Genomic DNA, 26382 nt, shown 5'->3' with positions numbered 1-26382 from the left:
CCCACAAGTAAGTCAGTAAGCATGAAAGCCAGACAGATTCTACACCCCAACCCTTCTGCCTCCCTCCCTCCCACGCCCTGGGCTCTGGCCAAGCAGGGACAGCAGGGATACTGACTCACAGGCTATTCATCTACTCTTTGCTCATTTGGGCTTCTCCTGTGCTTCTCAGCAGAGGGCTCCTGCCAGATGAACTGCTGGGCCTCGTCCACTCTTGGCTCCTGGGTTGACAGACTTGAGAAGGTGAACCAGACATGAGGCCACCCTGTGTTTCCAGCTCCTCTGGGATAGTGCTTGCAGAACTCCCTGGTATTCCTTTCCACCACATGTGCCCAGCATCCCTCACCTGCTAACAGGGAGAATGCATTACTGCTGCCTCAGCTCTGGGCTACCACAACTCCCTGTACTGAGCTGCTGCTGTACCAGCTGGGACCTGCAATGAGACAGGAGCTGCATCAGCCCTTCCCCAGCTGCCAGAATATGGAGATGGGGCTGGAGGGGTCCATTTGCAAGGAGCAAAGCATTTGCAGCACAGGGATGCTGCTGGTGGATGTTCATCCCTGTCTCTGGATACCACACAGGTATGTTAAGCTGAGCAGGTTCCTCACAGGTAGCACAGGTCACCCTGGAGGGACAGGGGACAGCAGAAGTGCCCCTCTGTTTACTTAGAGAAGGGATATCAATGTCACAGTGTGTCTGCCACTGACCAGCCCTGCCTGGACCTCAGGAACCTGAAATGAGAGGGAAAGCACAGCAAGGTCCCAGGGTGAACTTCTCTCTAATTTACTTCTTCTTGGGACTTTTCCTGGTCCCAGGCTCTGCCCTCATAGACACAGGCTGAGCAGTAGGATATACTGCCTTGGATATTTTAGCTGAGTTTCCATTTCAAGCCTTGCTCCAGTTTCTCAGGCTTACAATGTTTTTTTCTTTCTTCACTCAGCCTCAGCAAGCAATAGCTCCTTCCAGAGTTCTTAGGTAGCTCATGGATGAATTCTGTGTGATGTGATTGATCCTTCAGGACACTGCTTCCATTATCCCTCACCAGCAGCTCTCCTGAGGAGAAACACCAGCCCCAGAGTGATGAGACATGGTGATGCTCATGTCCAACTAACAAACATAGTCTTGCCCAGGTAACCATGGTGCAGATGCAGGAGCACCTGTGTGCTGCCCTTCTACTATCACTGCTCATGCTCTGGCCCCATCCTCTGCTGATTCATCCCTCTGGTCACTGTCAGAGACTGAGGAGGCTTTGGCCATGGCAGGCACAGGCTCCTCAGTGAGCTCAGTGTGGACACCCTGTCCAGGGGTGGAAAATGAGTCAGCGGCCATCTGAGCTTGGCATGTGCTCCAGCCACAGGGACAGCAGTCCCTGGAGGCAGCCACCCTGTGTGACCCCAGAAACTGCTTAAGCCTGAAGAGCAAAGCACATTTCCCGTGGGGGACAGTGCTGCAGCAGTCACAGGGACAGGCACTCCCAGTCACATGGGACTGCCTGAGCACGAACACCCTGGAGCAAGGCTCCTCAGTCTGCACAGTTCCCCTGCACTTTCTGAATTCCAATTCCTTATTCACATATAATGTTTTGCACTGCTGCTGCACCAGCAACACCTCCTTCCCTGGAGTCTCTGGCCTTCAAACCCTACCTTAGTCCAGGGTTTACCCCCTGCTTTGTGCTCCTGTTTGTCTCTGCACTGAGCCATGTGAAATGGGGTGGCAGCCTCTGAGCAGATTCTTTTTCCCAGTTCAGTGGTGGGAGGTAGCAGAGCTGCCTCCTGTTTTCCCAGCTAACCCATTTCCAGCTCTGACATGTGTGGATATGTGTAGCAAGAGAAGTTGGGAAGAGCCCTCCCCAAGGAGGTATAGCAGGGTAGCCCAGACAGGCTTGCACTTCAATAATCTCTCCTAGGAAGAGATCTGTGGGCTGAGCCAAAGAGAAAAAGGTGTGGGGCTGGGTAACCACAACCTTGAGACTGTGGAGATGGGCAGAGAAATGCCATATTGCACAGCAGTACAGGGACAAGACCTAGTGTCACCTGCATCACGAAAAGGGAGCCCATGATGCCAAGTCAGGGCTGCCAGGGGCAAGGAGGCATCTCCCTGTTTCTAAATAGCCAGGATAAATATCCAGGAGAAGGTTGGCTGGCCACTGTCTGACCCAGGCCCTCATTTTCAGAGCAATTTATCTGACTCCAGCCCATTCCTCCACTTCCTCCCACCTGGGGCCTTATGTCACCAACACAGAGCAGGCACCAGCCAGAATTGTTGCTCTGTTCCTGCTCCCTTGCTCTGAGGTGGGGCTGCTCCTCCCCTGTGCATTCCTCATCCCTCAACTTGTCCAGAGGACAAAAAGGGCTCTTGCAGCATTCCCTTCAAAGCTGCCCCAGAAGAGGCTGAGTGAGGAGGAGTCCATCCCTCTGCCTTCTCCCTGCTGCTGGCCCCAGATGCATCATTTCAGGAAGGAGACAGCTCTGCTTCCCACTGCCTGGTCTGCCAGAAGTGAGGGGGAGCTTTGATCAAGGCACAACTATCTGTGCTCTGATCGCTGCCTTTTCTGCAAGGCCCTGTTCAGAGGAGAGGGCACATTTCCTTTAACCCTTCTCTCCCTGCCAGCCTGGAGCTCCACAAGAGAGGCACATTTATCACATTTCTAGGGAAGTCTGGGAACTGAGTGATGTTCAGTAGCTGTGCCTTTTCAAGAATCCATTCAGTTGTTCATGCACCCAGGGTTTTGGTTCAGAAAATCTTTGTGCTGAGGCTGCCTACAGATCTAATTAATAGAGAGAATGAAGGCAAACTTTTCTCAGGGGAACTCAGTGGCCCCCTTCCACCACATCAAAGCTGCTGAGAGATCACGTTATCTTGACAGATGTTGTATACTACAGATCTGGTTACTGAACTTATGTTTCCCATGGACTCATTCCAACACTTCTTTTAATTTGTCAGGGATATATTTCAAAGTGCAACATGCATATGGTTGCAGAAAAGTTGAAGGAAGTTGCTGATTAATGACCTTTTTCCTAGTAGTGTAGATATGGTTGTTCCAGCTGTAGTAGATACAAAGGAAAAGGTAATAAACTGGAAAAGATAAAGTATCATAGAGTAAAGATTATTTTTTCTGTTTCTTCCAAGTCAAAGCAATTAATAATGCTGTAACACAATGTGCTCAGCCATGTGAGGAAAGTCTGTACCTAAGATACATGGAAGAATTCATCTCAGTGCTCCCATCACTTTTCTGTCACATCAGTGGGAGTATTAAGCACAGGCAGCTGGGATGTTTTTTCTCTGAGAACAGCTTCCCAGTCTCCACTTGTCTGCAGCTCTCTCGTTTCAGTGCTGGCTTGGGTGCCCTAAACAGATGTGTTATTTCTACTTATTTTCACCCTTTTTCAATCAACCACAATCTGAAGCACTGGTGATACCACCAATCACAAGCTTTGACACCTGCTGCCTTATAGTTATCTAAACTGTTTCTTGTCACAAACCTGAGATGAAATGAAATTATGATCCCCACCAGGTAGGAATACGCCCCCTCCTCAGAATTCAGACAGCTCCTGACCCAGCCAGACTTGATGAATGCTGTCAGAGCCAGTCTGGATTGCCTCTGGGGCTGTCTGTCCCCACTGGAGGGCCTCCACTTCCAAGGAGGGACTCCAGACACAGACTGCAGTGCCAATACTATATATGGGAATAAACACACTTAGCAGGATCCTAATACTCAGCTTTGATCCCTGGTCCTTAGAGATAACAACAGCTCTGACCCCTGCAGTTCAGGGAGTCACAACCTCTTGGGTACGAGCATCTGTAAAAACCTGGCTTGGACTTTGAAAGGGTGTTTACAATGACATAAGTGCAAAACAGGGCAAAGGCAAGCCCAGGTTACCATGACTGCAGTAACTTACCCGTGCTGATGCAAGAAGAGAGACCAGAGCTCTAAGTGAACAGGCAGGGCCCAGCTCTTCCCCCCACAGCTGGATGGTGCAGGGATTCTGCAGAGACATTACCCAGGCCTACTCTTACCTACAGGTGACACAGGTGTTCAGCCAGAAACTTGATCTAAATCCTATCTCTGCCTGCAACCAGGACATCAGGGTGCTATCTGACTGATCTGATAAATGCCTTCAGTAAAATCTGTTTCACACCATCTCTGTGCATCACTGCAAACACATTGAGGAAACAGAAAGGTGACAAATGAACACTGAGATTTGAACTTAATTTAGACCAGACTGTAGCCACAGCAAGTGCACTGCAGAGTGCAGACCCTGGCTCTTTTAAAGACAGAGGAGGCAGCAGTAGGATTCACAAAAGCTGTACAATGCTGGAGCTCATTTTTCCCACCCACATGAGGAGCTGCTGTATTTTCAAGTCAGAAGCAGCTGGTGATTGATAGTACGTGTGCCTCACTTCAACAAGGAGCTGGGTCTGAATAGTGTATGTTTCTTTAGTTCAAACTGTTCAATCTTTTGTCTTTAAGAAGAAGCCAGAGGCTGCTCCCTCATGGGGAGGATCTTCTGCCCAGCAGTGCTATGAGACCTTGTTCTGCTTTTCATACAGTGATTCTCTTTTGCCTCTATCTCGTGGTTTCCAGCAGTCACACATTTCTTAGGAGGAGGAACTGAGCCACAATTTGGAGATGTGGTACAGTTGTGGTCACATAACAAGCTGCTGACCACCCCAAGAATTCACCACTGTCTCCCTGCTCTCACCCTGTAATTGCATTCTGGAGGAGGTGGTCCTGATGCTTCAAGGGCTTTACATCCCTCAGCTCCTATGTGCTGCACTCCCAATCCTGAGGAGAGGGCAGGGGGAGTCTGGAGGCTGGGCTATTTTCTGGTTGTCAGTATTAGGCTGTTTGTTATTCTAAGTGTTGTGGGGTTGTGGGGCTGTGCTTTGAATTAACCAGGCTGCAGGCCCTTGAGCTGCTTCCCACTCCTCAAGCACTGTTCTCATCCCTGCTGGGAGGGTTCCTGTCCTCTCAAGTTGTGATGGAGAGCAGCACACAGCAGCTGGAGTGCTTTATTTCCAGTTGACCTAAGCCATGATTACACAGGGGGCTTTTCCTATTTGTAGCTCAGAACAGCTGGGGGATTGTCCCCGCCTGCAGCGCATGGGACAGGCACATGACATGGCTCTGTGTGGCAAAACAAACCTACACCAGACATATGCCTTCCTTTCCAGGCATTTCTGCAGCCTCAACAGCCTCTAAGTTTCAGACTGGCCAGTATTTCCTTTTGGGGTATCTTCACTGCAGGCTCCACCATGGCTAACCCAGGCTGCTGCCTAGGCTTTGTCCCAAATTGTTTGGTGTCCCACAATGGCCATCCCCATGGTCCCACGAGTTGAAGCAATGAGAGGAGGTTTGAACGAGTGCCATGGCCACCCAGACTGAGACCCAGCCTCCTTGCACTGGGGCTCTAATCCACAGCTCAGGGGCCATGAGTCCACCAGGACACATAAACTCATCCACCCCTCACCGTGCCAGTCCCACACAACTCCTGTAGGGGCTGGGGTTAGCAATGCACAGAGGGAAGCATGGGGCTCCTGAGGAGCCTGGGGACTGTGACAGCAGTGCAGCACTTCCCAAGGAAGCAAAAGCAATTAGCTGAGCAAAACAAGGTGTACTCAGGGCGGTTGTCTGAGGAACCCCCAGGAAACCTTGTTCCCCTGCGAGGGGAAAGCAGGACACAACTGCCTCTTCTGCTTTCTCCCCCAGTAGCAGAACAGAGCAAGTCTCCCAAGCCCTGGCAGTTACTCACTGCTCCCTGGAGTTCCCATCACCTTGCTTTCTGAACACAGAACTGCCTGCCTTCCCCTGCAACCCAGGCAGGAGTCTCCAAAAGCCCCAGCTTCTTGCCCTCATTATCCCTGTGTGCAGCCAGGCCAGTCTGGGGCTTGGCCACCCTGAGACCTGGGGGAGCCCAGCCCCAGCTGCAGCAGCAAGGACAGAGCTGTGTTTGACCTGCAGCTTCCCCTTTTTCCCAGTTTTTAGCTGCACAGTGACAATCCCAGAGGCCCAATGCTCTCTGACCTTGGCTGTCCTCATTTGCTTCTAAAACTGGCTGATCACACTGGCGAGCTCCAAAATTGGCATCCCAGACAGCCTTTTCTCCACCATGTGGGATTCCAGGCACCGCCAGGGGCTCCCAGCGTTTTTAATTATTTTTCTTCTTTTTTTGAAGCCTTTTTTGTTCATGCTGTTTATGCTGTTTCCAATGGGACAGGGTGGCCCTCTCCCTACAGGCTGTTTGCTGTGTGCTTGCTCAGGCTGCCTCATCCTTCCCATGCATCTCAGAGGGACACTGAGAGCATGGAGGCAAATACAAGCTGGCTGTGTTTCCACTATGGAAAAGCCCCAGGGTTTTAGGACATGATGAAACAGAGATCTTGACTCCAGCAGTAGTGGCAGACCCTGCAGTACCTTCTTCCCCATATGTAATGACCAGCTAAGCTGTCATCAACAAGCAGAGGATAAGAACAGGTGGTGAGAGACCTGATGGCACCTGTGAACCGTGTCCTGGGAGAGGAGAGAGCAACAGAGGAAAGTGTTGGATGTCACTCCCCAAGACCCTTTGCTGGCAGGGTCACATGACAACAAATAGGAAATGGGGAGGATTTGGGGTAATGGGAGTGAAGGCATGCCTAGTGGCAAGCTCATAATCTGCTGGAAGGTGAAAGAGGTGGTGTCTGTCCACATCTAATTTGCATGAACCAGGAGCTGCTCAGAGGAGCTGCAGTGTTGTGGGTGCTGGCAGAGAGAGCAGCAGGAGGCAGCACTTTGCACTTTTACACAGGGCTGTCACTGCTGCATCCACACACTGCTTTTCCACGGTACATCCTGATGGTGCCCATTCAGTGGGCTCTGCACAGCCACGTAAGCAGCCAGCCAAAAGAAACCCACATCCCAATACCAGCCAGCCAAGTGACCTTGGGCTGTGCCTGGCTCTGCTCTTTCCATGCAGCTGGAAGCAGTGACACTTTCACCTCAGTGGACCCACAGCTTTGTTTTCACAGAGGCAGATGAGGAGTGGACAGAGGGTGCTTTGCCCTGGCAGCAGACTGTGACCGTGTCCCTGGGAGCCAGTGGGAAGGTCGTGCTGCGTCATGCTCTGGCCACCAGCTCTGGGGTTTGTGCTGTTTAAACCAGTTCCTCCTGCCACAGCCTATGTATGGCCCCAGCCATGGCTGCTTGGCCAACCCAAAAACTGTTTCAGAAAAGCAAACTGAACTGAACATAGCATTCTGATGTGGCTGTTTCCCTTTTCCATGCCCTGGCTTGGGGACAATCCTGGGCTGCTTTTGGAGAGGGGTTAGAGGAGTTTTTCCTTGTGTGCCTCAGGCTAACCAAAGCCACTGCTGCACATCTGCAGACTATGGGAAATGAATCAGGGGTCCAGCTGAAAGGACGTAACTCCCAAAGCCAGAGTGGTATAGTTAGAATGCATCCCAGCCCCTTAATGCTCATCCAGACACATCTTCAGCTTTTTTATCACAGCACTGTTTGTGCTTTCCACTAATTTCATCAAATAACCAGCCATCCAGCACAGTCTGCTGTGCCAGTGAGAGCAGGCAGGCTCCAGCCTGACCCAAGCTGCTGACTCCTATCGATTACTCATTAGCCGTGGGTGTGGTGTGAGGCGTAGGAATCACAAAACTTGCTACCCGTGTAGGTCTGCACCAGCTTCTGGTCCCTGGGCAGTGCTTTGCCCTTGAATTGATCTTGTCCTTTGAATTATCACATTTATAGAAGAAAAATCAAACAATCAGTCCAGGTATGAACTGCCTTGAACTGGCTTTCTGCACTGGATTACACTTCAGACATTGCGACAACTTTGAAACCTTCTTGCTTTTCCCTGTAAGAAAAACCAGTTCTGAATAAGTTGCTGCTAATTGTGTTGGAAGGGTTTTATTTGTATCCCACTCTCCCAAAACCCAAAGAAAGTAGCATATGAAATAAGATACTTTTTCAGTGCTTTCTCCTCCTGACCTGAAGGATGAATTACAAACAAATTTAATCTGTGTGATACAGCACAGCATTGCATCTTTTACTTCTGTGCTTTCACAAGCATAAATGCTGCAGAAAGAGGGCAGGATGATCAAAACCTGAAAAAAGAAAAATAACACCATGAGATATTTGTTGCAAAAGCATGGCTATTTGTAGAAGCTATTGAGAACAAGAGTAAAACACCGTTAGCTTGGCTAGGAGGGTTCATCCTCCCACGTGAACTGATGGGAAGGCCATGGGTGGTACTGCTGTAGCCTGGAGTGGTATCTCTGCCTGGATCAGCTTAGGAGCCTCATCCCCTGAAACATAATCACAATGTGAACGCCCACACTACCAACAGCTTTGCACAAACATCAAGCAAGTACAGTTTGTTTCCAGGAAAGCCAAATGCACAGGTATATTAAGATATTAATGAACTCCTGCTAAAACAGGTCAGAAAAAAAAGAGAAAGATTCCTGTTTTCTCTAGTTCCAAATACATCATATCCCTCTTGAGAATTTTTCTGGGGAAAGGGTGGGGAAATAATAGCTCTCCACTGTGCTGTGTGAGCTGGCCCTCACTCTCACCAGTTTCTGATCAGCAACACAGATTGTTCAGCACTGAACCAACAGAAAGCACATGAACTTGAATGCCTGGATGAGTCATTTGCAGAGCTGTAAGCACAATGAAACTGCAGTAATGAAAAAGTGAGAGCTCAGAGAGTGCCCATTCGGTGAAGTGAGGGATGCCTGTGGTGTTGATTAGGTCTTGAGCATCCCACAATGTCCTGTGCCTCACATGCCCTGACAATCAGAGCAGCTGCATGGAAAATGCTAAATTCCAGGAAATGTTTGGATCATGGCACTGGGTCTTTAGCACTGCAAGTGTGCTAACCCCTCTGTGCAGCTGTGACTGGGATGGGGGAAAGGTTTTGGTACCACATCCATGTAGGGAGGTTATCAGCCCTATGCTGTGTGTTTGGATGGAACTGGGTAGGCAGGAATGGTGTATGGTTGGTGTGTGCATAGTCCTGTGGACAAGTACCCACGTCCAGCAGACAGGGAGATGCCTGGCACAGCATGGACAGTTGTGTTATGGACAGTTGTGTCTATCCAGGTGTTGTTACAGGCAACTTGGAGGGCAGTGCTCATGATCCTCTCCAGACCAGTGCAGAGGAATATTTAGGAAGACTCTGATGCTAGCAGCACTAAATATGTGCAGGGGGTATTGAGCCTCTAGTTCTTCAATTGCAAGCCATGATCAAACCCATTAGATACCATAACTTTACTTGAACTAAAAGCAATCGTACCAAATTCTTGCTGTAACAATAATGACCTATTGTGCAATGTTATTGATGATTATTAACGTCATTGTTTGCAGGAAATTGGACTGTGGTTTTCACGTGACAAACCCAGCCCACTGATGTTCCCAAATTGTTTATTTTCTAGTAAGATTGAAGAGGGGAATGATTGAGCAAGCCACAGCAGTCTGTGACAGCCCTGCTACAAGTATCACATTGACTTCTGCCCCCCTCCCTGTTTCCACAATGGGATGTTAACTCTGTAGCCCAAGTATGATGGATTAAGAATTACTACTCTCAGCGATCTTGTTGATGCTTTTGCTACAAAAATTTTCTTTCCTCTGGAACTGTGAAAGTAGATACAAGATACAAAGGAAAATGAATAGCAATGTCTCTTTGCCCTCCAGTTGTTGGCAACATATACCTACCCACATAGGGCAGGTATATGTTGTTTCAATCTGCCAGGCTGCCCAAAGGTATTGGTGGCTCATGTGGCCCAGCTGAGGCAAAGTTATTACTTTCCAGAAGAGTGATGTGAAGTAGTTGCAGTGTGATGGGAAAATTTTCAGACTGCTCTGGGAGCTCAAAATCCTGAACAGGCTGTGTGTGGGAGGGAGACTTGGACATGATGGACAATAAAAGATTGGCCACTGCACAGGGATAAAGAACCATGAACAAGCTGATAATGCAGTCTCTTCAGACCTCCCTATTTCTGGGCTTGTTACTGTTTGCAGTGCTACAGGCTAAATTTGGTCATGGGACTTCTACTCGAGCTGTCCAATTAATCTGTGAGTTCTGCACTTCATGGCTAAGGGCTCTGATCAGCAAGAGAGTAGAAAACCACTAGCAAGCATAAGAACTTTCAGCATGCTCATCAGGAGGGACACACTCAGGAAACTCATGCTGAAAATGCAAGTGCCAGCACCCTGCACTGAGCACCCCAGTGGGAAGGGTAAGAAGATGATGTCCTCTGCATATGAGGTACATAGGAAAGGGGTTTTGGGAGAGGGGGAAGATCTGGTCTTCCCAGTGTCCATATTTGTGTCAAAGGAAGACACCTCCTTCAGCACATAAGAAATTCTCTGCTTCCTAGTCCTGTGTGTAACAGGGTTTTCTATGGCTGGTCTTAATTGCAATGATATGAACCCAAACACTGAGCACTGAGTGCAGCCATGCTCCTCAAGCTCAGATGTCCTGAGAAGTCTGTTTTCATCCAGGGTTCAGCTCAGTTTATTCACCTGGGCAGTACCTGCTCCAGTTCCCCAAAAGGCAGAAGCAGGTCCTCAGGTCCTCCAGGGAAGATGTAATAGGAGAGACAGGTGTTCAAAGACCAACACTCCCACAAACTAAACCTTGGTTTTCCTGATCAATCTGGAGATGCTCCATTTTCTGCTCCAATGGCTCAAATAATTTTTTTTCAAGCATTGCTTTAGGTTTGTTGATGATGGTTGTTTTGGAGTGGAGGGAAGCAGCTCCTGGACACCTCTAAGAAAACGAATTGTCAGATGTTGCCTCCTCACCCTGGTCTGCAGGCCTTGGCTTTGAAGCTGAGGCTGGCTCTTTGGTTTGGCTCTGCTTTTCTTTTGCAGTCAGGTCTGATTACAGCAAATCCCAGATCTTGAATCAGGGCAAGTTTTAATACTGTACAGGCCTTGTTTATGTAACAGCTCCCATCCCTCAGGGATGAATCCAGGACTCGCAGCACTAAAAGCATTAGCTGCTGCCACTGGAGCTAAAGATGTAACTCCTCTGGCTGGTAGCACCAGTACATTTATAGCCTTTAGAACAAACACTGGAGGAGACTTGTGACACACTAAAAAGTGGGTTATGCCTACTTAAGCATTTCATCCCACCACTGTACTCAGGGAGAATGTACTCGTAGGGCCACAGGTGTGAAAACACTCCTGATGCTGCTGCCAGCCCACTGCCCTGAGCTAGTCTGAGTAGAGTGTACACATCATTACTTACCAGCAGTGTTCTACTAGCACTCATGTCCTCCCTTTTACTTTCAGACCTCCTCCAGCACTGGAGAAATGGAGGACAGAACAAGTGTAGGCAGGGCTCTGGCTCCCTTGGCTTAAACAACAGTCTCTGCTCATCTTTCTCAACTCATTTTGTAATGACTTTGGCATAATGGAGGTTTATATTCTTCTTCCTTTACAGGTATGTGATGCAGAGCCTTTGGGCTTCAACATGTCAGCAGCTCAAAAAACAGCCAGCCACCTCCAAAAAGCAGCTCTGTTTGCCTCCACAGCCCAGGGCCCAAAGACATGCTCACACTCAGAACAACTTCAGGTCAACACCCAAAAATACCCATGATTCACCTTAAAGCTTTAACACAGCTTAATTTTCCCCATCATTCATTCTTTGTCCTTTCTGTTTATGCTGTTTAACTACACAGCTCAGTATCTGGACATCTACTTACCCCTACCAAAGTGTTTGGTGCAAACAAACATCAGTTTAATGACTGTTCAAGGATTTACTGTAAATTGCCTCCTGGCTTCCATCCTAAAATCCATATTTTGCTGGGACATAGCATTTATAAAGCATGAAGTGCACCTTGAGTGTCTTCCCCAACAAAGTGCCAGTCCAGCCTGAAACTGCATGATTGTGATTGCGCACGATTCCCTTGTCTGGGGAAGAGATTGCAGAAAAATGCAGTAGTTACAGTTACATTTGTTCTTGGCTCCTGTATCTGAGCAAGGTATGTCTGTCTTTCAGTTTCCCTGTCCCAAAATGTTAAAAGCACCTGCAATAGAGCTGATTCTCATTTTTTCCAGAAATAGAGTCAGAGATCTGCAGGGTGTGTGACCATGTGTGTCAGGGAGCTCTACAGGGATTCTTTGGTACCTTAAGGCTGTCCTTGTTACTTGCACAGTGACACCTTTTACCTTTACCTCTGGCTTGGGGGCTTGGAGGGAATATTCTGGTCCACTTTTATTTCCAGATTCCCATCTCCCTCATTTACCTGAGTTCATTTCAGCATTTCTATCAAATTGACTCTCACAAACATTCCTGACAGGGGAGCAAGGACTGCGGTGCAAACAGGCACTCGTTACATAAACCACTTAAATGAGACATCAGCCAAATCTGGCTGGTGGAAGGAGGATGTCAGCTGAGGACAGGGTATTTAAACGCAGCAGGGGAGAAGCTACAGCTCAGGGTTTGTTAAGGATATTTACAGCCCTTTGTGAGAGGAAACGCAGCTGTGTCCATCTCCTTCAGTGACTCCCCTGAGGCGGGGGCTGCACACCCTGTGTCACTCTTTAGGGCGAGCAGGGCTGCTGGCCCTCAGCCACCGCTATACAGGGACAGACACCGCAGCTTCCATCCCTTTCAGCCACCAAAGCATGGCTGTGAAGGCCCCGGGACAAGTTCCCCGTCCTTTTAGGTGGTCTGAGGGAACTGGAAGGGCACAGCTGGGGCTTGGCAAGGGAGTCGTGCCCGGCTCCTTGGGGAGCGCGTCGCAGGCCTGCGGCACCGGCTGCGGGGGCACGGCCGCTGCGCACAGGAGCCGCTGCTGACCGCGGCCCCGGCCAAGGTTAAGCCCCAGATAAGGGCACGGAGCACTTTCCCCGGCCGAGGGGCTGCAGATAACCGGCAGTGAGTGACAGGCTGCTGCGAGCCGCGGGCCGGCTGGGAGGGGCGGACACCGAGGCCGCAGCCGCTGCTGTGTCCGCCACACCGGGCAGCGCCCTGCGGCACCCCCGCTGCCGGGAGGGAATCGAGAAACCCCTCGCCTTCTCCAGCACCGAGCCAGCCCTTCGGCTCTGTGTGCGGTGTCCGAACAGAGCGGACCCCGATTCCTCCCACGGGCACTAGCTCGGTGGAGGGACCCGTCCTTCCCGCACTGCACGGTACAGCCCGGTACGGCACGGCTCAGCACGGTACTGCGTTGTGCTGCGTTGCATTACACTGCACTGCATTGCATTGCATTGCATTGCATTGCATTGCGCTGCCGCCCTCCCGAGCGGCGAGGCGCGGTGCCCCGGTGCGCCCGCCCCGCCGCAGGGCCGCCCCGGCGGGCGGCGAACGTTCCAGACCCCCCACGCTGCGGCAGCGGCGGCGGGACGGGGCTGGGCGGGGCGCGGCGGGACGGGGGCGCGGCCAAACGGAGCCGGCCCGCGCGGGGCCTTGACGGAAATGTAGTTCATTATAAGCAGTGAGTGAGTGCCCAGGTCTGAGGAGTGGACTACATCTCCCGTGGGACACCAGGAAGGAGCGGCCGCCGCAGCGCCCGCCCGCAGGCGCAGTGGGGACGCCGGAACCGCTATAAGCGGCGTTGTTTGGGTTCGCGGCCGCGGAGCGGAGAAGCTGCGGCGGGGCTGTCGGCGGGCGGAGGTGAGTGCGGTTGGTACTGGGGACGGGCGAGCCTTGGTGTGGTGAGGGGGCGGCTTTGCTGTCCCCTCTCCTGTCAGGAGCCCGGCCGAGCAGCCCCTTCACCTCGCCCCCGGTGAAGGGGCTGCGCGGTGCTCTGTCCCGCCCCGGCTGCAGCCGGGCGCACCTGTCCCTGGGCGGGGCGGCTCCCGTGCTTACGGCAGTGCGGCGGAGACACGGGGGGGCCGGGAAAGAAGAGCGGAGGGGGGCTCCCCCCGGGCTGCTGGGGGGTGTCCTGCCGGGGGGGCTGTCCCGCATCCCCGCCGCGGGCGGAGCGCGGAACCCGCGGGCGCAGCATCCCCACCCCGCGGTGCTCTCGGCGGGGATGCTGCAGCGGCGGAGCCCTGGCAGCCCCGCGCAGCCCGGCAGAGCCGCTGGTGCAGTCTGACCAGCGTAGCGCAGCCAGGCGTCTCCCATCGCCTTAGTTGCTGGCGGGTGGCAGAATGCGATAAAACTGAGTTATAAAACAGGGTCTCGCAGAGTGAGTGATTTTTGTCTTCCAGACTCTGGTTCTCCTTCTTCTCCTTCTGACCTTTCAGTGCAGTTTGATAGACTGGGTGGAAACCTGCAGCACTGAAGGTGTGACTCATTCCTGTGCATGTCTGCACTTAAATATAGCTCAAGCCTATGGAGTAAGTGAGCAATGCTATGGAGAACGGACACAGTTTTCTCCAGAGTGTTTCTACTGACTAATGTTATTAAGTGATCTCTCCAGAGAGATTAGTTTTGCAAAACTTTGTACCAATAAATTATTGTATATATGCAATTTCAAACTCTTTACAAAAGATTTTGGGGATTTGGTCTTCCCAGGCAAGTTTCTCACTGTTTCAGCTAAATGCTGTAGCTATTGCTTTAATCTGTCAGATTGCATAATTGTATTTCAGAGATCTAAGGGAGAAACTATGACAGCACTCTAGTGCATTGAGGATCATTGTACTATTTGATTACCTCAGGGTATGTTTAAACTAGTTCATGAGAAGTTAGTCTTGCATGGACTTTGAAAGCCATGTTATTACGGCACTGTTGTAATATAACTCATTTACTATTGTGTATTGATTTTGATTCTGAAAATTAACTTTAAAAATAGGTGACTAAAAGTAACTGGTGTATTAGGCATGGCACATAACGAAGGGGAATTTAATTATTTTTCAGATACTTGAGGTGAAGGTACACGTGTAAACCCTGGCGTTTACAGAAGATGAAAGACATCGACATAGGAAAAGAGTACATTATACCCAGTCCTGGGTATAGGAGTGTGAGGGAGAGAGCTGACTCGGTGCAGCATGAAGAGCAGGAAGAGCCTAATTTTCAGCATTCTAAACTTAAGGTCAGTTTCTTTTTCATTGTTTATTTTGCAGTCTTTATGCTTATTAAATTGCATGCAGCAGCCTTTTTGCTGTGCCAGCTGTATATAGATTTGCTGCATTGAAGGTCAATAATGAGTATTGCCTGTTGTGTGGAAGAGGTCATTCCAAAGGGTGCTGTAGCTATTTTGATAACAGGTCTCAGCACTTACTAAGCATTTTTCACTTTTAAATGTGACTTTTCAGTACCATTTGAGCAAAACTTTTTTCTAGTATTCAGCTATTGATGTGAATCAAGGAAATTTTTTAAACCTTTGTGTTTTAGAGAATCATTACAACCAAGGAGGAGCAGTGAAGCACTCGGCACAAATCATGCACCATTCAGTGTTGGCAGCTGAAAAAACTCTTAATCATGCCATGGTTGTTTCAAGGATTAATTTTCTAAAACAGATGTCTAGCTTGCTCTAGTAGCTTGACTTTTTTACTTTTCCCCTCAGATGAAAGTAATTATTACTGAAAACTTCCTTGAACATCTGTGTATTTAACATGGTGAGGTATCATCATAATTCTAGTTTATTTTGAGAGCTGGGTCTTGAAATAACCACTGGCTTGGAGTTAGCCTGTAATTGTTCGGAGCTTCTAATTTTTAAAGCTTGTTTTCACTGGGAAGAGTGCATATACTACCAAGTGCTATAAGGAAAAAAGGCTCAGAGAAATGGAAACACCCATGCTGATGAAAGATATGGTCAGAAACTAATAACCTCTGCCAGCTGAAGAAGGTTAAATATTTTCCAGTGCTAGCATTCAGAGCAGCTAATATTTTCTTGCATATCCTGTTTTTGACCTTTTCTGAAATACTCCAAGGACTGATATATATGTATACACACTGTAGATTTTTCTCAAGACAAACAAATAAAGTTAATAGTGCTTCTGTCTGATTTTCACAATGATGAGTTCCTTGCAGATGTGCTGCTGGTCATTCCACATAGATTGCCTGTGAGAGGGTTGGAAATAGGGGAACTTGCCATATTTGTACGGAGCAATTGTGAAGATCTCTAAAGAGGCTTAATCTTTGCTGTGCTACAGTAGCTGCTGAGATACTCTGTATTTCAGCTTCCCTTGTTTCAGTGGGTTTGAGGGTTTCCCAGGGCTGCTCTGCTGACTGGGATTGGAGAGCTGAGCTCTGCAGCAGCTGAGTGCAGCCTGCAGGCCCTGCAGCTCGGGTGTCCCCACAGGCTCTATGACTCAGCAAGTGCTGCTGCCGTGTTCAGCAAGGTGGTGTCTGATTGCATTACAGCAGGCGCTGGTGCACAGCCGAGCCCTCGAGTCACCGTGTGGGTTTTTAACGGCGTTTTGCATGTTGATGTCATGGGCTTGCCACCCACCCTACCCTGTCCGGTAGCAAATCTGCTCTGTCAAATTACTGGTGACAACAGTGATGCCATTGGTGGGCAGCCCTGTTTCCTGACCAGTGGCGGTGGAGTTCAGCAGTAATCATTGCATGTTATCTCTCCCTTTTGGTCTGCATCATCTAATCAGGATTTAACTTTTAAAGGAAACCATCCTTATCTTACCTGTGAATTTTTAACTAAATGAAATCATGAAACCAGCATATTTGTGGGTATTTTTATTTTTTTATTCCTTTTTTTTTTTTCTTTTGTGGAGACTGAAAGTAAGCCAAATCCTGCATGTCTGTACAGCCTGGCATGAAAATCTCTAACTTTGAGGCAGCTTCAGGTCAGCTTCTCTGTTACTGGTCTTTTTTACCCTTCTACCCCTACCATTTGATATGCTGCCTATGACTACAGGGTAGCACACACAGATCGTTGATTGCAAAACAGGGGTGTTGCAGACATCTTTTCATTAGAATCCTTTCATTAGGATTTTTCCTGCTGAGAAGTTTCAGCAACAAGATGTAAACAATGGTTATCTGCTGCTGTGGAATGCAACAGGTCTGTCTGTGATTGGCCCATCTTGGATGTTTATAATTAATGGTCAATCAAGGCCGAGCTATCTCAGACAGAGTCTGAAAGAGCTGCCTTTTGTTATCATTCTTTTCTATGCTATTCTTAGCTAGCTTCTGAGGAAACCTTTCCTTCTATTCTTTTAGTATAGTTATAATGTTATACATATATATCGTAAAATAATAAATCAAGCCTTCTGAACATGGAGTCAACATTCTCGTCTCTTGCCTCATCCAAGAACCCCTGTGAACACTGTCACACAGGGGTTTTGTAAACTTGTGATTACTGATGTAAGAGAAGAGCTTACTCAAGCTCATACATTGAACTTTATCTTGTTTGTTGTCTTTGAGTAGAAGAATGAACTGAACTTGTTTTGCTAATGGCATCTTCTGCTTCTGATAGGATTCCCACTTTACTTGGCAGTTACCTTGTTCAGTATGCCAAGGTTGTGTTAATTTCTAGCTCAGACATTGGTACCATTTTTGTTTAGCTAGCCTTGCAGCTCGGGTGTATATAGTCCACAGACACAAACAGCTCTGAATTTGTTGCTACATGTCAGTGAGATTAAATCCTGCTTGCTTGCAGAATACTAAGGTTAAGTAAAAGGAGAGGTATTCATAACACCTTATCTAAGGTAGGCATTCATGTTTGTGTACCAAGTTTTTCCTTTTCTAGTTGAAACAAGCTCTGGTTTCAGCAGCATACTTGGCTTAGGGAAGAGCAAAGACTTCCTTTTCATAAGGCTGAGCTTTGTCTGTTTGGTAAAGCACTTTCCCTCTGCATGTAAGGAAATGGTAGAAGCTGTGAAGAAAATGGTGTTTCAAGGGAAGAGAAGGAACTCTGTCCTTTGCTACTGTATCTTTTATGGAACCTGGATTGGGTTAGATGCCTGAATTGACTTGGCACAGCTGGTGATAGAACACAACAGGGGGCTGATGTGATGAAGGGTAGGACCACAGCAGTTCAGATAGAGGGATAAGCTCTAGTGGAAGTCTCTCACTTGGACAATAGAGTCCAGTGTACCATCAGTAGAGATGTTGTGACTCTCAAATTTCTTGTAGAAAATCTGGCTCAGGATTTTCTGAGTGACCAGAAAATGACTAAGCTGTAAGCATGATCTGTATTGCCAGGAACAAGCTGCAAGCAGATGTAGTCTGTTATTTCACCACTAACTTCAGATCTTTGTGGAATACAAGTTTAAGGCTGTTTTGCAGCAGACTTTCACTGCATGAAGTGGCCTTCTTGCTAACATGGTGCACCCTTTTAGGGTGAGGTAGAATCCTCTGTGCTCTGGGGACAGTAGTCAGGGGCCACTGGTTCGTGGCCAGTGGTGATGACTGCTTCTGGCAGGGCTACAAGTACATTTGGCTGATCAATAATATGACTCATTGGGGTTTTTTGTTGCCTATATTGCTGCATTTTCTGTATCCTTCTTACCTTGAAGCAGACAAGTCTAGTTGATTTTCTGATCATGATCTTTATAGGTGAAAGACCTGTTTTACCATTGAGCCAAGGTCCCAGAGTTTTTTTGTGTGCCTCTTCTTTGCATTGCAAAAGATTATATTCAGCTTTCCATTTTCTGTCCTGAAACCTCCATTCTTGTGTTTATTTCTAGCTGAAAGGATGCTGGATGCTACCACAAGTGTGTTCATGACAATAGTGAAAAAGAACTTGCAGTTCTTTCCTTGGAAGCTTAAATGCTGCTTGGTCACAGCTTGAAAGATCACATCTCTGAAAGACAGGAGCTTTTCAAATAGGCTTCCTGGAATCATAATTGAAATAATTCTGCAGTATAAGTAGGTCTAATCCAACATTTCCTGGTACTTAATGGGAATGTTGCTATAGAAATATGGACCTTTGAAATAGGCACTTGGGGACTGAAATTCAAGAAAAAAATTATTCAGCTTGTGAATACATATATTCACCTCATGAATAAGTGTTTGCAGTGTGTTCTGATAACAATTGATTTTTAAGTCTTTGGAGACCTTAATGTAGCTTACAAAAGACTCTGAACTACATGTTCCCCCTGCATAGTACCATACTAATTTGGCTTATTGTTTGTGGGGACATGCCTCTGCTGGAGAGCTTGTAGGTGTGCTTGCTGCCTAGCACTACAGTGAGTGGTCTTTATCTGTAAAAGCTGTTACATGACCAGTGAGTAATAATTAAGGAATGTTTTGAAATATTGATTTGTACTTACACCTTTAGGACTTTCTGTTTTCAGAATGTGCCAGTGCCTTTCAACTTGCAGCTACAGTAATTGTATGTAGTTTTTTTCATGGAAGCAGTGGATTCTGGGGAGGACAGACCCCACTGTCCATTAAATATGCTATAAAATGACAGATGAGGAAGAGAAGTAATTTATTTTTGAAGTGCTTTTGGAATAGGCCTGTCTCAAATGTCGATTTTGTTTATTTGATGGAATAGCAAGCAATGAATTTAGCTTTCCTACCCCATTACAGTTACAATAGAGGAGGATATGAGAACAAGCTGCTTCTGCAGTATACGGAGCTTATGAGAACTCAGTTCTTGGAATTCAACTTCCCACGTTAATGATGCTACAGCACTTATTTACAAATTGTACTCCAAGCTGTAGTTGGTTCTGGCTGGAATGTACTGTTCAGGACTAAGTTCTCGCTGCTGAAGGATAATGACTGCATCTGTGATGAATCTCAAGTGCAAATTGCTGTGTTTCAAGGCACCAGGCAGGGGAACTGTAGAGATCACTTCAAACATGCAGGAAATGTGTTGCTAACTTTAGCTATCAGAAGCCCTACTAATAATCCTGTCCTTACCTTGATCTCTTGTTTTTCAGGTTTGTTTCTGACATCTTTTGCCCAAGACAACAGGGAATGTGATCAGAACTTGTTGGAACTGATGTAAATCCTTCAAGCACTGATAGCTTTGAAGTGATTTATCACTGAGTATTTAAATAGATCAATTCTGCCTCAACCTCTCTGAAGCATCCGAGTGTCTGAGTCAACTGAACAGCAGGTTAAAAATAGGGGTGTGAGTGTAGCCTGGGTGCTTCTGCCTGTGCCCTCCATGCTTAGAGCAGTCCTAGACAGCTTAACTCTAAACTGCTACTTGTAGCTGAAGCTGCTGGATGTGTCTGCATTTTTTCAGATGATTGCATATTTTCATAACCAAGTAAACATTTCTTTACTTTTTCAAGTCAAATGAAAGCGAAATGTAAAAATCTATTTTTTTTTTTTCAGCAGTTCTGTTATCTTTGAGAACTTTGCACACAATCAGACAGAAGCAAACATTGGTGGTGCTTTCTAAAAATACATTAATTCCATGATATCCCCAAAGAACTGAACTGATATTGGTTACAATATGTTTTGTTGTTTTACCATTGAACTTCTGCTAGTCAAGCAGTCACTGACACAGTAATCACAGAATCAAGTGATTCTGTCAAGGATCACTTGATAGAAGATCCTAGAATTGTTTGGTGTATGCTTTAGGATGACCCTCTAACCACACTGTAGAAGGGGTGTCTCTACCTTGTCCTCCATGCCTAGATGCACATATCACCATCAGAGAAAGGAGCATATCCAAAGGCAGTCATGTATCAAAAGTTTACCTGACACTTGGAGGGGGGTTTATGGTGTCAGAGAAACCTTCCACTTCACAGCAGGAACAAAAAGGTGAGGTCTGTGACTGGGCAGAGACATTTTCTATAGGAACATTGACATTCTGGGTAATTCACAGCTTCCATTGGAACTTGACTGCCTTCCTTGGTGCACAGCCATCTTCTTTCCATGTCTTAGCCACATCATAAAACCTCAGCTCTGACCACATGCTGGTATTGTCTTTGACTACTGTGGGTTGCTGTTCCTTTGTTCAAAGCAGATTTCTAAATCAGCATGCTTGTGACCAGAAATGTGTAAGGAGTAGATTAGCTATGAGTGAAGGAAATCTTGCAGTGTCTTTTCCATTGTGGTATTCTATATTAGTGCTGCAGACATTCTGCTCTATGGCTGCTTCAGAAACTCAGTGTACAGCTATAAAGTGTTCCCAGAAATATTCACTGCATCTATTGCAAACTATTGGTGAACTCAGCTTGGAGCAACTTAAAACTCCCATATATATGGGGGGTTCTGACGTCTTGGGACACTGGGATGGTTATTAGTTTTTGAAAGTTTGTATCCTAGTGATAAGAAATAGTCAGTTGTGCTCTGAACCACAGACAGCAAACAAGCTGTTCCACAAACAAAATCTGTGTTTCAGTTGTTTTTGAGGATGAAGGTTAATGAATTTCAAAGTCAACATGTTTAGAGCCCTGAGATGTTTGAGTCTCCTAGTTTACTGTTTGCTTTTGGAAGCGTGTGTTGGTGCAGGAAGGTGAGCTCAATACATGATTGTTGTATTAGGCTTGATAAATGCTGTGGTGTCAAGGCTTCTGCTGTCACTGGTTGGTGATTCCACTCAATAGGAGTTGAAGTTCACAGCCTCCCTGGATGCTCCAGGTGGTGCACAAAATTCTCTTGTGTAGCTTCTATTGTGACCTGGCTTAGGCATGGCCTGAATAAAGATTGCTACTGAAGAACACCCCCAGCATATGGCAGGGTGTTGGGGTGGTTCAGGAGAGCAGAGCTTACCTGAGCAAGGCAGGAGCCAAATTCTCAGCCTGTGCTGTGCTAGGTTGATCTGCTTAGTGAGGAGTTGGTTTGCCATTTTTGTAGGCAGAGACATGTGGGGTGCCAATTCTAAAGCTGGTTATTTCCAATTCCACAGGAATCTACTGTCACTGTGTATGAGCAGTATAGCTCCAGTGCTGGATGATCAATGTGCAGTCTTAGTTCTGAATGAATCCTAGAACCTTTGCTTACAAGGTCATGAATACTGGTTTTAATGCAAAAGAAAAGACAGGAATTAATGGATTCCACAAGCCTAAGCACATGCATAGCTGCTTATCAGTGCATTCATAGCAGCTACAGTTGCAAAATCCTAAAACAAACACTTCATGCCAAACTCTGTATTTCTTGGATTGCAGGAATAAGTGGATTTGCTAGGAAAGAGTTGAGAACATCTCACCTCAAAGCTGATGCTGGCCAGAATTCAAGGGCAAGATAAAATAAGAAATATTCCTGTAAGAAGCGGATATACCTGTCCTCACCAAGGACAGGTGATTCTGTGATTTGTGTGCCTCAAGTGAAAGTGTTCAATATATGTGACTAAAATACTCAGGCTTACCAGATGTACATAGCCTGACCTTGTTTGGCTACAGAGTCTTGATATCAGTACCAAGCAGTATTGGGAAACTTCTGCTTTAATCTGAGGATGCATAAACTCAGGCTAGCTTTGAAACCATGACTCCAGTGTTAATACAACTTCTGCTAATCCTGGCCCAGGAAAGTAACAACGGATCTGATGTAATCAAGTCACATGTAACTCTGTTAAAGTGGACTCCAAGCTTTTCTATCTCTGAACTGTTGTGGTAAATCAGAATATGTTTCTCAACAGTTAATTTGTATCTTTTAAGAGAAATATGGCACAGCTGTACTTATTCCTGGATTTGGCTATGTGTTTGGTGCTGTGAGGAGCTGTTCTTCCAGGTAGCAGAAGCTGGGAAGGCAGCAGAGATGTGAGGTTTTATTTATACTCCCCTTTTCAGAAGGTTGAAGGAAATGGAGTCTCTGACTTCTTGATCTGATTCTTTAATGGCAAGTAACCATAATTTCTAAGCATCTGATGCTATCTGATGGTCTCACCTTGGTGCTGTGTGAATGCAGCTGTGCTGTCTGTACTTTGCAATCAATGTGTGCAGGTCCCTAAAGGATCAATGCCTCCTTCCTGACACCCACTGTCTCTGATCTAGCCCAGTGCCTGCTCCTTGTTGCCCCAGCATCAGGGAGACAGCTGGTATGGGTGGATGATACACCAAACTAGTCTTAAATAGGCTCATGTTTTAATCAGGCAGGGTATTATAAAGTATCCTAGCTACAGAGAAGGCTGAGAGCCTAATGCTGCAAATCCCCTTGTTAATATTTTTATAGATTGTGTACTGCATCAAATCCAGTGAAAGGAGAAGAGAATTGTCTTAGTAGACCATAAAGTTCATAGTGCATTGCTGTTCACCAAGCAGCTGCAGACTTGACAATGTTTGGATTTGCAAACCTCTTTGATTTTCAGATGCTCTGGGGTTTGATGACTTGCAGTCTGGACAATGCTATAGGGGTTGCCTGTGCTACCTGCAGAAGCAGTGTATATACCCCTTACTCCTTTCTAGTGGGAGTATTCTTGGACCCAGAGGAATTTCTGGGAAGAATGTAATTACAATTCAGGGAATCTTTTCCTAGACTCTCATTTTATTTCAGTTATACTTAAGCTGAATGGAACAGTTGGTTCTTTTCTTCCCTTCCCCAGCCCTTGTATACAAGCTAATCACTAATCTTGTTTTGTAACACCAGTCTTTTAATGAAGTCTTTAAACATTTTTAAATTGCTCTTCATTCTGGAGTTGTAATATGGCGAATGCTTTAAGCTCTGAGCAGAGCTGGTGATGATGGAATTATTTCTCATCACATGCCCACCTAGTTCTGAGCTCTGCTCTTCTGGTCTCTAGGTTTCCCATTTGCCTCTCCTTGCTGGGAACTTTAGAGGCATGAGGAAGCCTGCTGAGCTCTGGCTGCTAAATGCAAGGGGTAGGAGTTCTGTTCTGCAGTGTTGCCAGCTCAGAGACCTTTACAACTTAAATCAAACAATTTTAATAATAATTCAACCACAGTAGCTTTAGTATTCTATGTCAGCTGCAAGGATTATTAAAAAAGTAGTTACAGGTCTGTTCTAGTTTCCTGTCAGCTGCTGGTAGGACCAGAAGAGATGCAGCTTCTTCCCTGCTGTGATTTGAGCCCTGGAAGATGTTCTTCCTTGGGGAAGAAGGGACAAAGCTCTTTGGGGGGTTTGGGCTGTATGCACACATCAGATTCTTCCTCTGCAAGATGAGTAAGGGATGGAAAAATCTGTTTTGCTTTGCCTCCAGTCTTGTCTGGCTTTGCAGTTGTGTGATGTTACAGTTGTCAAACCAATAATTGCTACCTTCTTTTAAATAGGAGATTGTTATAGGACTGTGTGAAAGGCTAGAATCTTCCTGAGTGGCTTTTTCCTTCCCACCTACATGACAGCTGCTTCCTTTTTCTTTACCTGTTCCCATCCTCAGATGCCCATGTTGCCTGCTTAGCACATTTTCAGAAGAGTGCAAGTTCACATATTTGAGTTTACTTTCCTTTCTGAGTACGTTTCCTCTTGCCGTTCTTGCTTCTTATGGAACTTCTGACATCATGTGTATATGACAGCTTTGTAGCTTGGCTCCTAAATTTCCTGCATTTTCATGACCTTGGATTGTGGATTTGCTATGTCTGTCTCTAATTTAATGAGAAATAGTTTCCCCTTGCCCCTAAACCACTAATTTTCCTCACATCACTCAGGCTTTCTGTCATATGTCTTGAGCCAACCATGTAATCTTTCTGACTCTCATTACCTTATGTGCTTTCCATTGCTATGACCAATTTCCTGACAAGGAATTCATGCCAACAGGTGCTTGTATGGTTTTGTTGTGTTCCTAAGCTGTAGAAAGTCAGATGGGGCAGGTGTGCTCTGTGGTAGCAGCACCAACTGTGCTTCTCTTTCTCTGCCCCTCTGTGACCCACCCATGAAGGAAGATCATGGGTGCAGTGATGCTTCCTTGGAGCTCACCCCACTCTTGGGAATTGCCCCAAGATTAAAAGTTTAACTGTTTTCTTAATCTGTTAATTCTGACAGTCATCTATTGAATTGTATCAGCCTGTACTCAGGTGTGTCAGGGCTTCATGGCCTGTGGAGTGCAGAACTACTATGCTCTGTTAGGAGATGCCTATGGCTGCAGAAAATGTACTTGGCATCCACCAGCTGTTAAAAAGATGCTGGATCAATGATTGTTCTTGCCTGCTGTCATGTGTTTAGTAAGCCATGATATGCTTATCCTATGTGAGTTTATTTCTCCAGTGTTTAGTCCATTTATGCATTTGAACCTTACAGTATCCCATGACAGAGACTTCTAAATTTAAGTGTGCCTTGTTCTTTTGTTTTAAGTTCGTGGTCACTCTCTAGTTCTCTTTCTTCAGGCTTTATGTACCACTCAAATACCTGTACCTTTACTCCTTTTATCTATCCAGCTGAAAAATCTTAAGTTTATGCTATTCCAAGCCCCATTGTTATTACTGCTCAAGGAAAGTAAGTTTAATACCCTTTTTGAACTGAAGTGACAAGGGGCATAGTCTGGTGTTCAAAAAGGATGCAAACCCTAGGGTTTTTTAAGTGTTATGGTAATGTTTTCTGCTTTATCCTTTGTGTCTTTTGTAATAATTCTTCTTTTTTTTTGACCTTTTGTTGGTGCTGAGTAGTCACCTGCTGTTTCTCAATACACATCTGATTGAATCTTCCTCTTCCAGTTAGCAATGTCTGATTTAGACTTGTTTTGTTTCTGTGAGCATTTCTTTGAGTTATCAGTACCATGTTATATCACTCATTTAATTGCTTGTTTCAGCATATTAATAAGTTGATGAATTAGAAAAAGTGCATTTTCATTTATTTTTCACGTTTATTAGATATTTATTTTGATAGCAAAGCTGGGGCCTGTTGTAGCACATTAGTAAAGACTCAAGGCATTGGTTTCCAAGAAAACTGCACACATGCAGGCAATCAGAAAACCTAATCAGAAACCTAAATTAGGTGTTGAGGTTGTTTTGTTTTTTTTACTTCAGTCTTTTGTTCCTGAAGTGCATTGTAGAACAACTTAGGAGCCTCACTTCTTCCTGATAAACTGCTTTGAAGATTTTCTAATCTTCAAAGAACTACACAGAACTGTGGAGCTGTTCTTAAATCTTAATTGTACAGTGGTGTGGTGCATTTCTTTCTTAATTGTCAAATCCCACATGTAAGACTATTTCACCAAGATGGAGATGAGCAGTGCTCTCAGTGAGGGGTTTGTGCTTGTATTTGTCTCTATGGCAAGACATTATAAAGGCAGTGCCCTTGTCTTTATCAATGCAGCTTTTCCACATTTGCTGAGAGAACTCTTGAGCCGCTCTGAAGAGTTTAATTATTGTTCACAGTGATTGTTTATGAATATTATCTTTGGACTGCCTAAACCCCTTGCAATTTGTACTTGCTTATTAAAAAGCTATTCTTGTTTCTGAGTGGGTGAAACCCTATTTTTATGCTCATCAACATAGCGTTTTCTGTTTTGGAAGATTTTTTTTTTACTTATAGGCACTTTTTCGTGTGCTCTGAAAAGTAATGTTTATACAACTAGTTTATGGCATCACTTAGAAACAAGTGTTTTATCAGCAACAAGATGTTTGGGCAGTTCTGCCCCGGGCCTCTTGTGGGAGTAACACAACCAATCAGTTAAAAATTCCTCTGCTGTATCCAGAAATGAGGTGATGCAGAACACTTCCCTTCTACTAACTCCTTTGGG

The 26382-nt window shown here is 46.2% G+C and overlaps 1 protein-coding gene across 6 annotated transcripts in view; it reads left to right on the top strand.

Annotated features, from left to right (window-relative positions):
- The first annotated feature begins 13456 nt into the window (after positions 1–13456).
- The window catches only part of ABCC5 (ATP binding cassette subfamily C member 5), a 67559-nt gene continuing 54633 nt past the window's right edge, over positions 13457–26382 (top strand). For 3 of the 6 annotated variants that reach the window (XM_071437896.1, XM_071437886.1, XM_071437895.1), the window contains exons 1-2: positions 13457–13616; positions 14805–14979. In XM_071437896.1, the coding sequence (XP_071293997.1) occupies positions 14851–14979 (129 nt within the window). In that variant the 5' untranslated portion in view covers positions 13457–13616; positions 14805–14850. Of the gene's footprint in view, positions 13617–14210; positions 14232–14263; positions 14285–14804; positions 14980–26382 lie in introns of those variants that run through there. The other 3 variants (XM_071437885.1, XM_071437884.1, XM_071437887.1) reach the window with 3 other exon arrangements.

The sequence above is a fragment of the Agelaius tricolor genome, unplaced genomic scaffold (genome assembly GCF_023055355.1).
Source record: "Agelaius tricolor isolate 1412-34295 unplaced genomic scaffold, bAgeTri1.0.p SCAF_12, whole genome shotgun sequence".
Taxonomy (NCBI): Eukaryota; Metazoa; Chordata; class Aves; order Passeriformes; family Icteridae; genus Agelaius; species Agelaius tricolor.
Note: the sequence above shows the minus strand (reverse complement) of the source record. Positions and strands in the feature narration are given on the sequence as shown.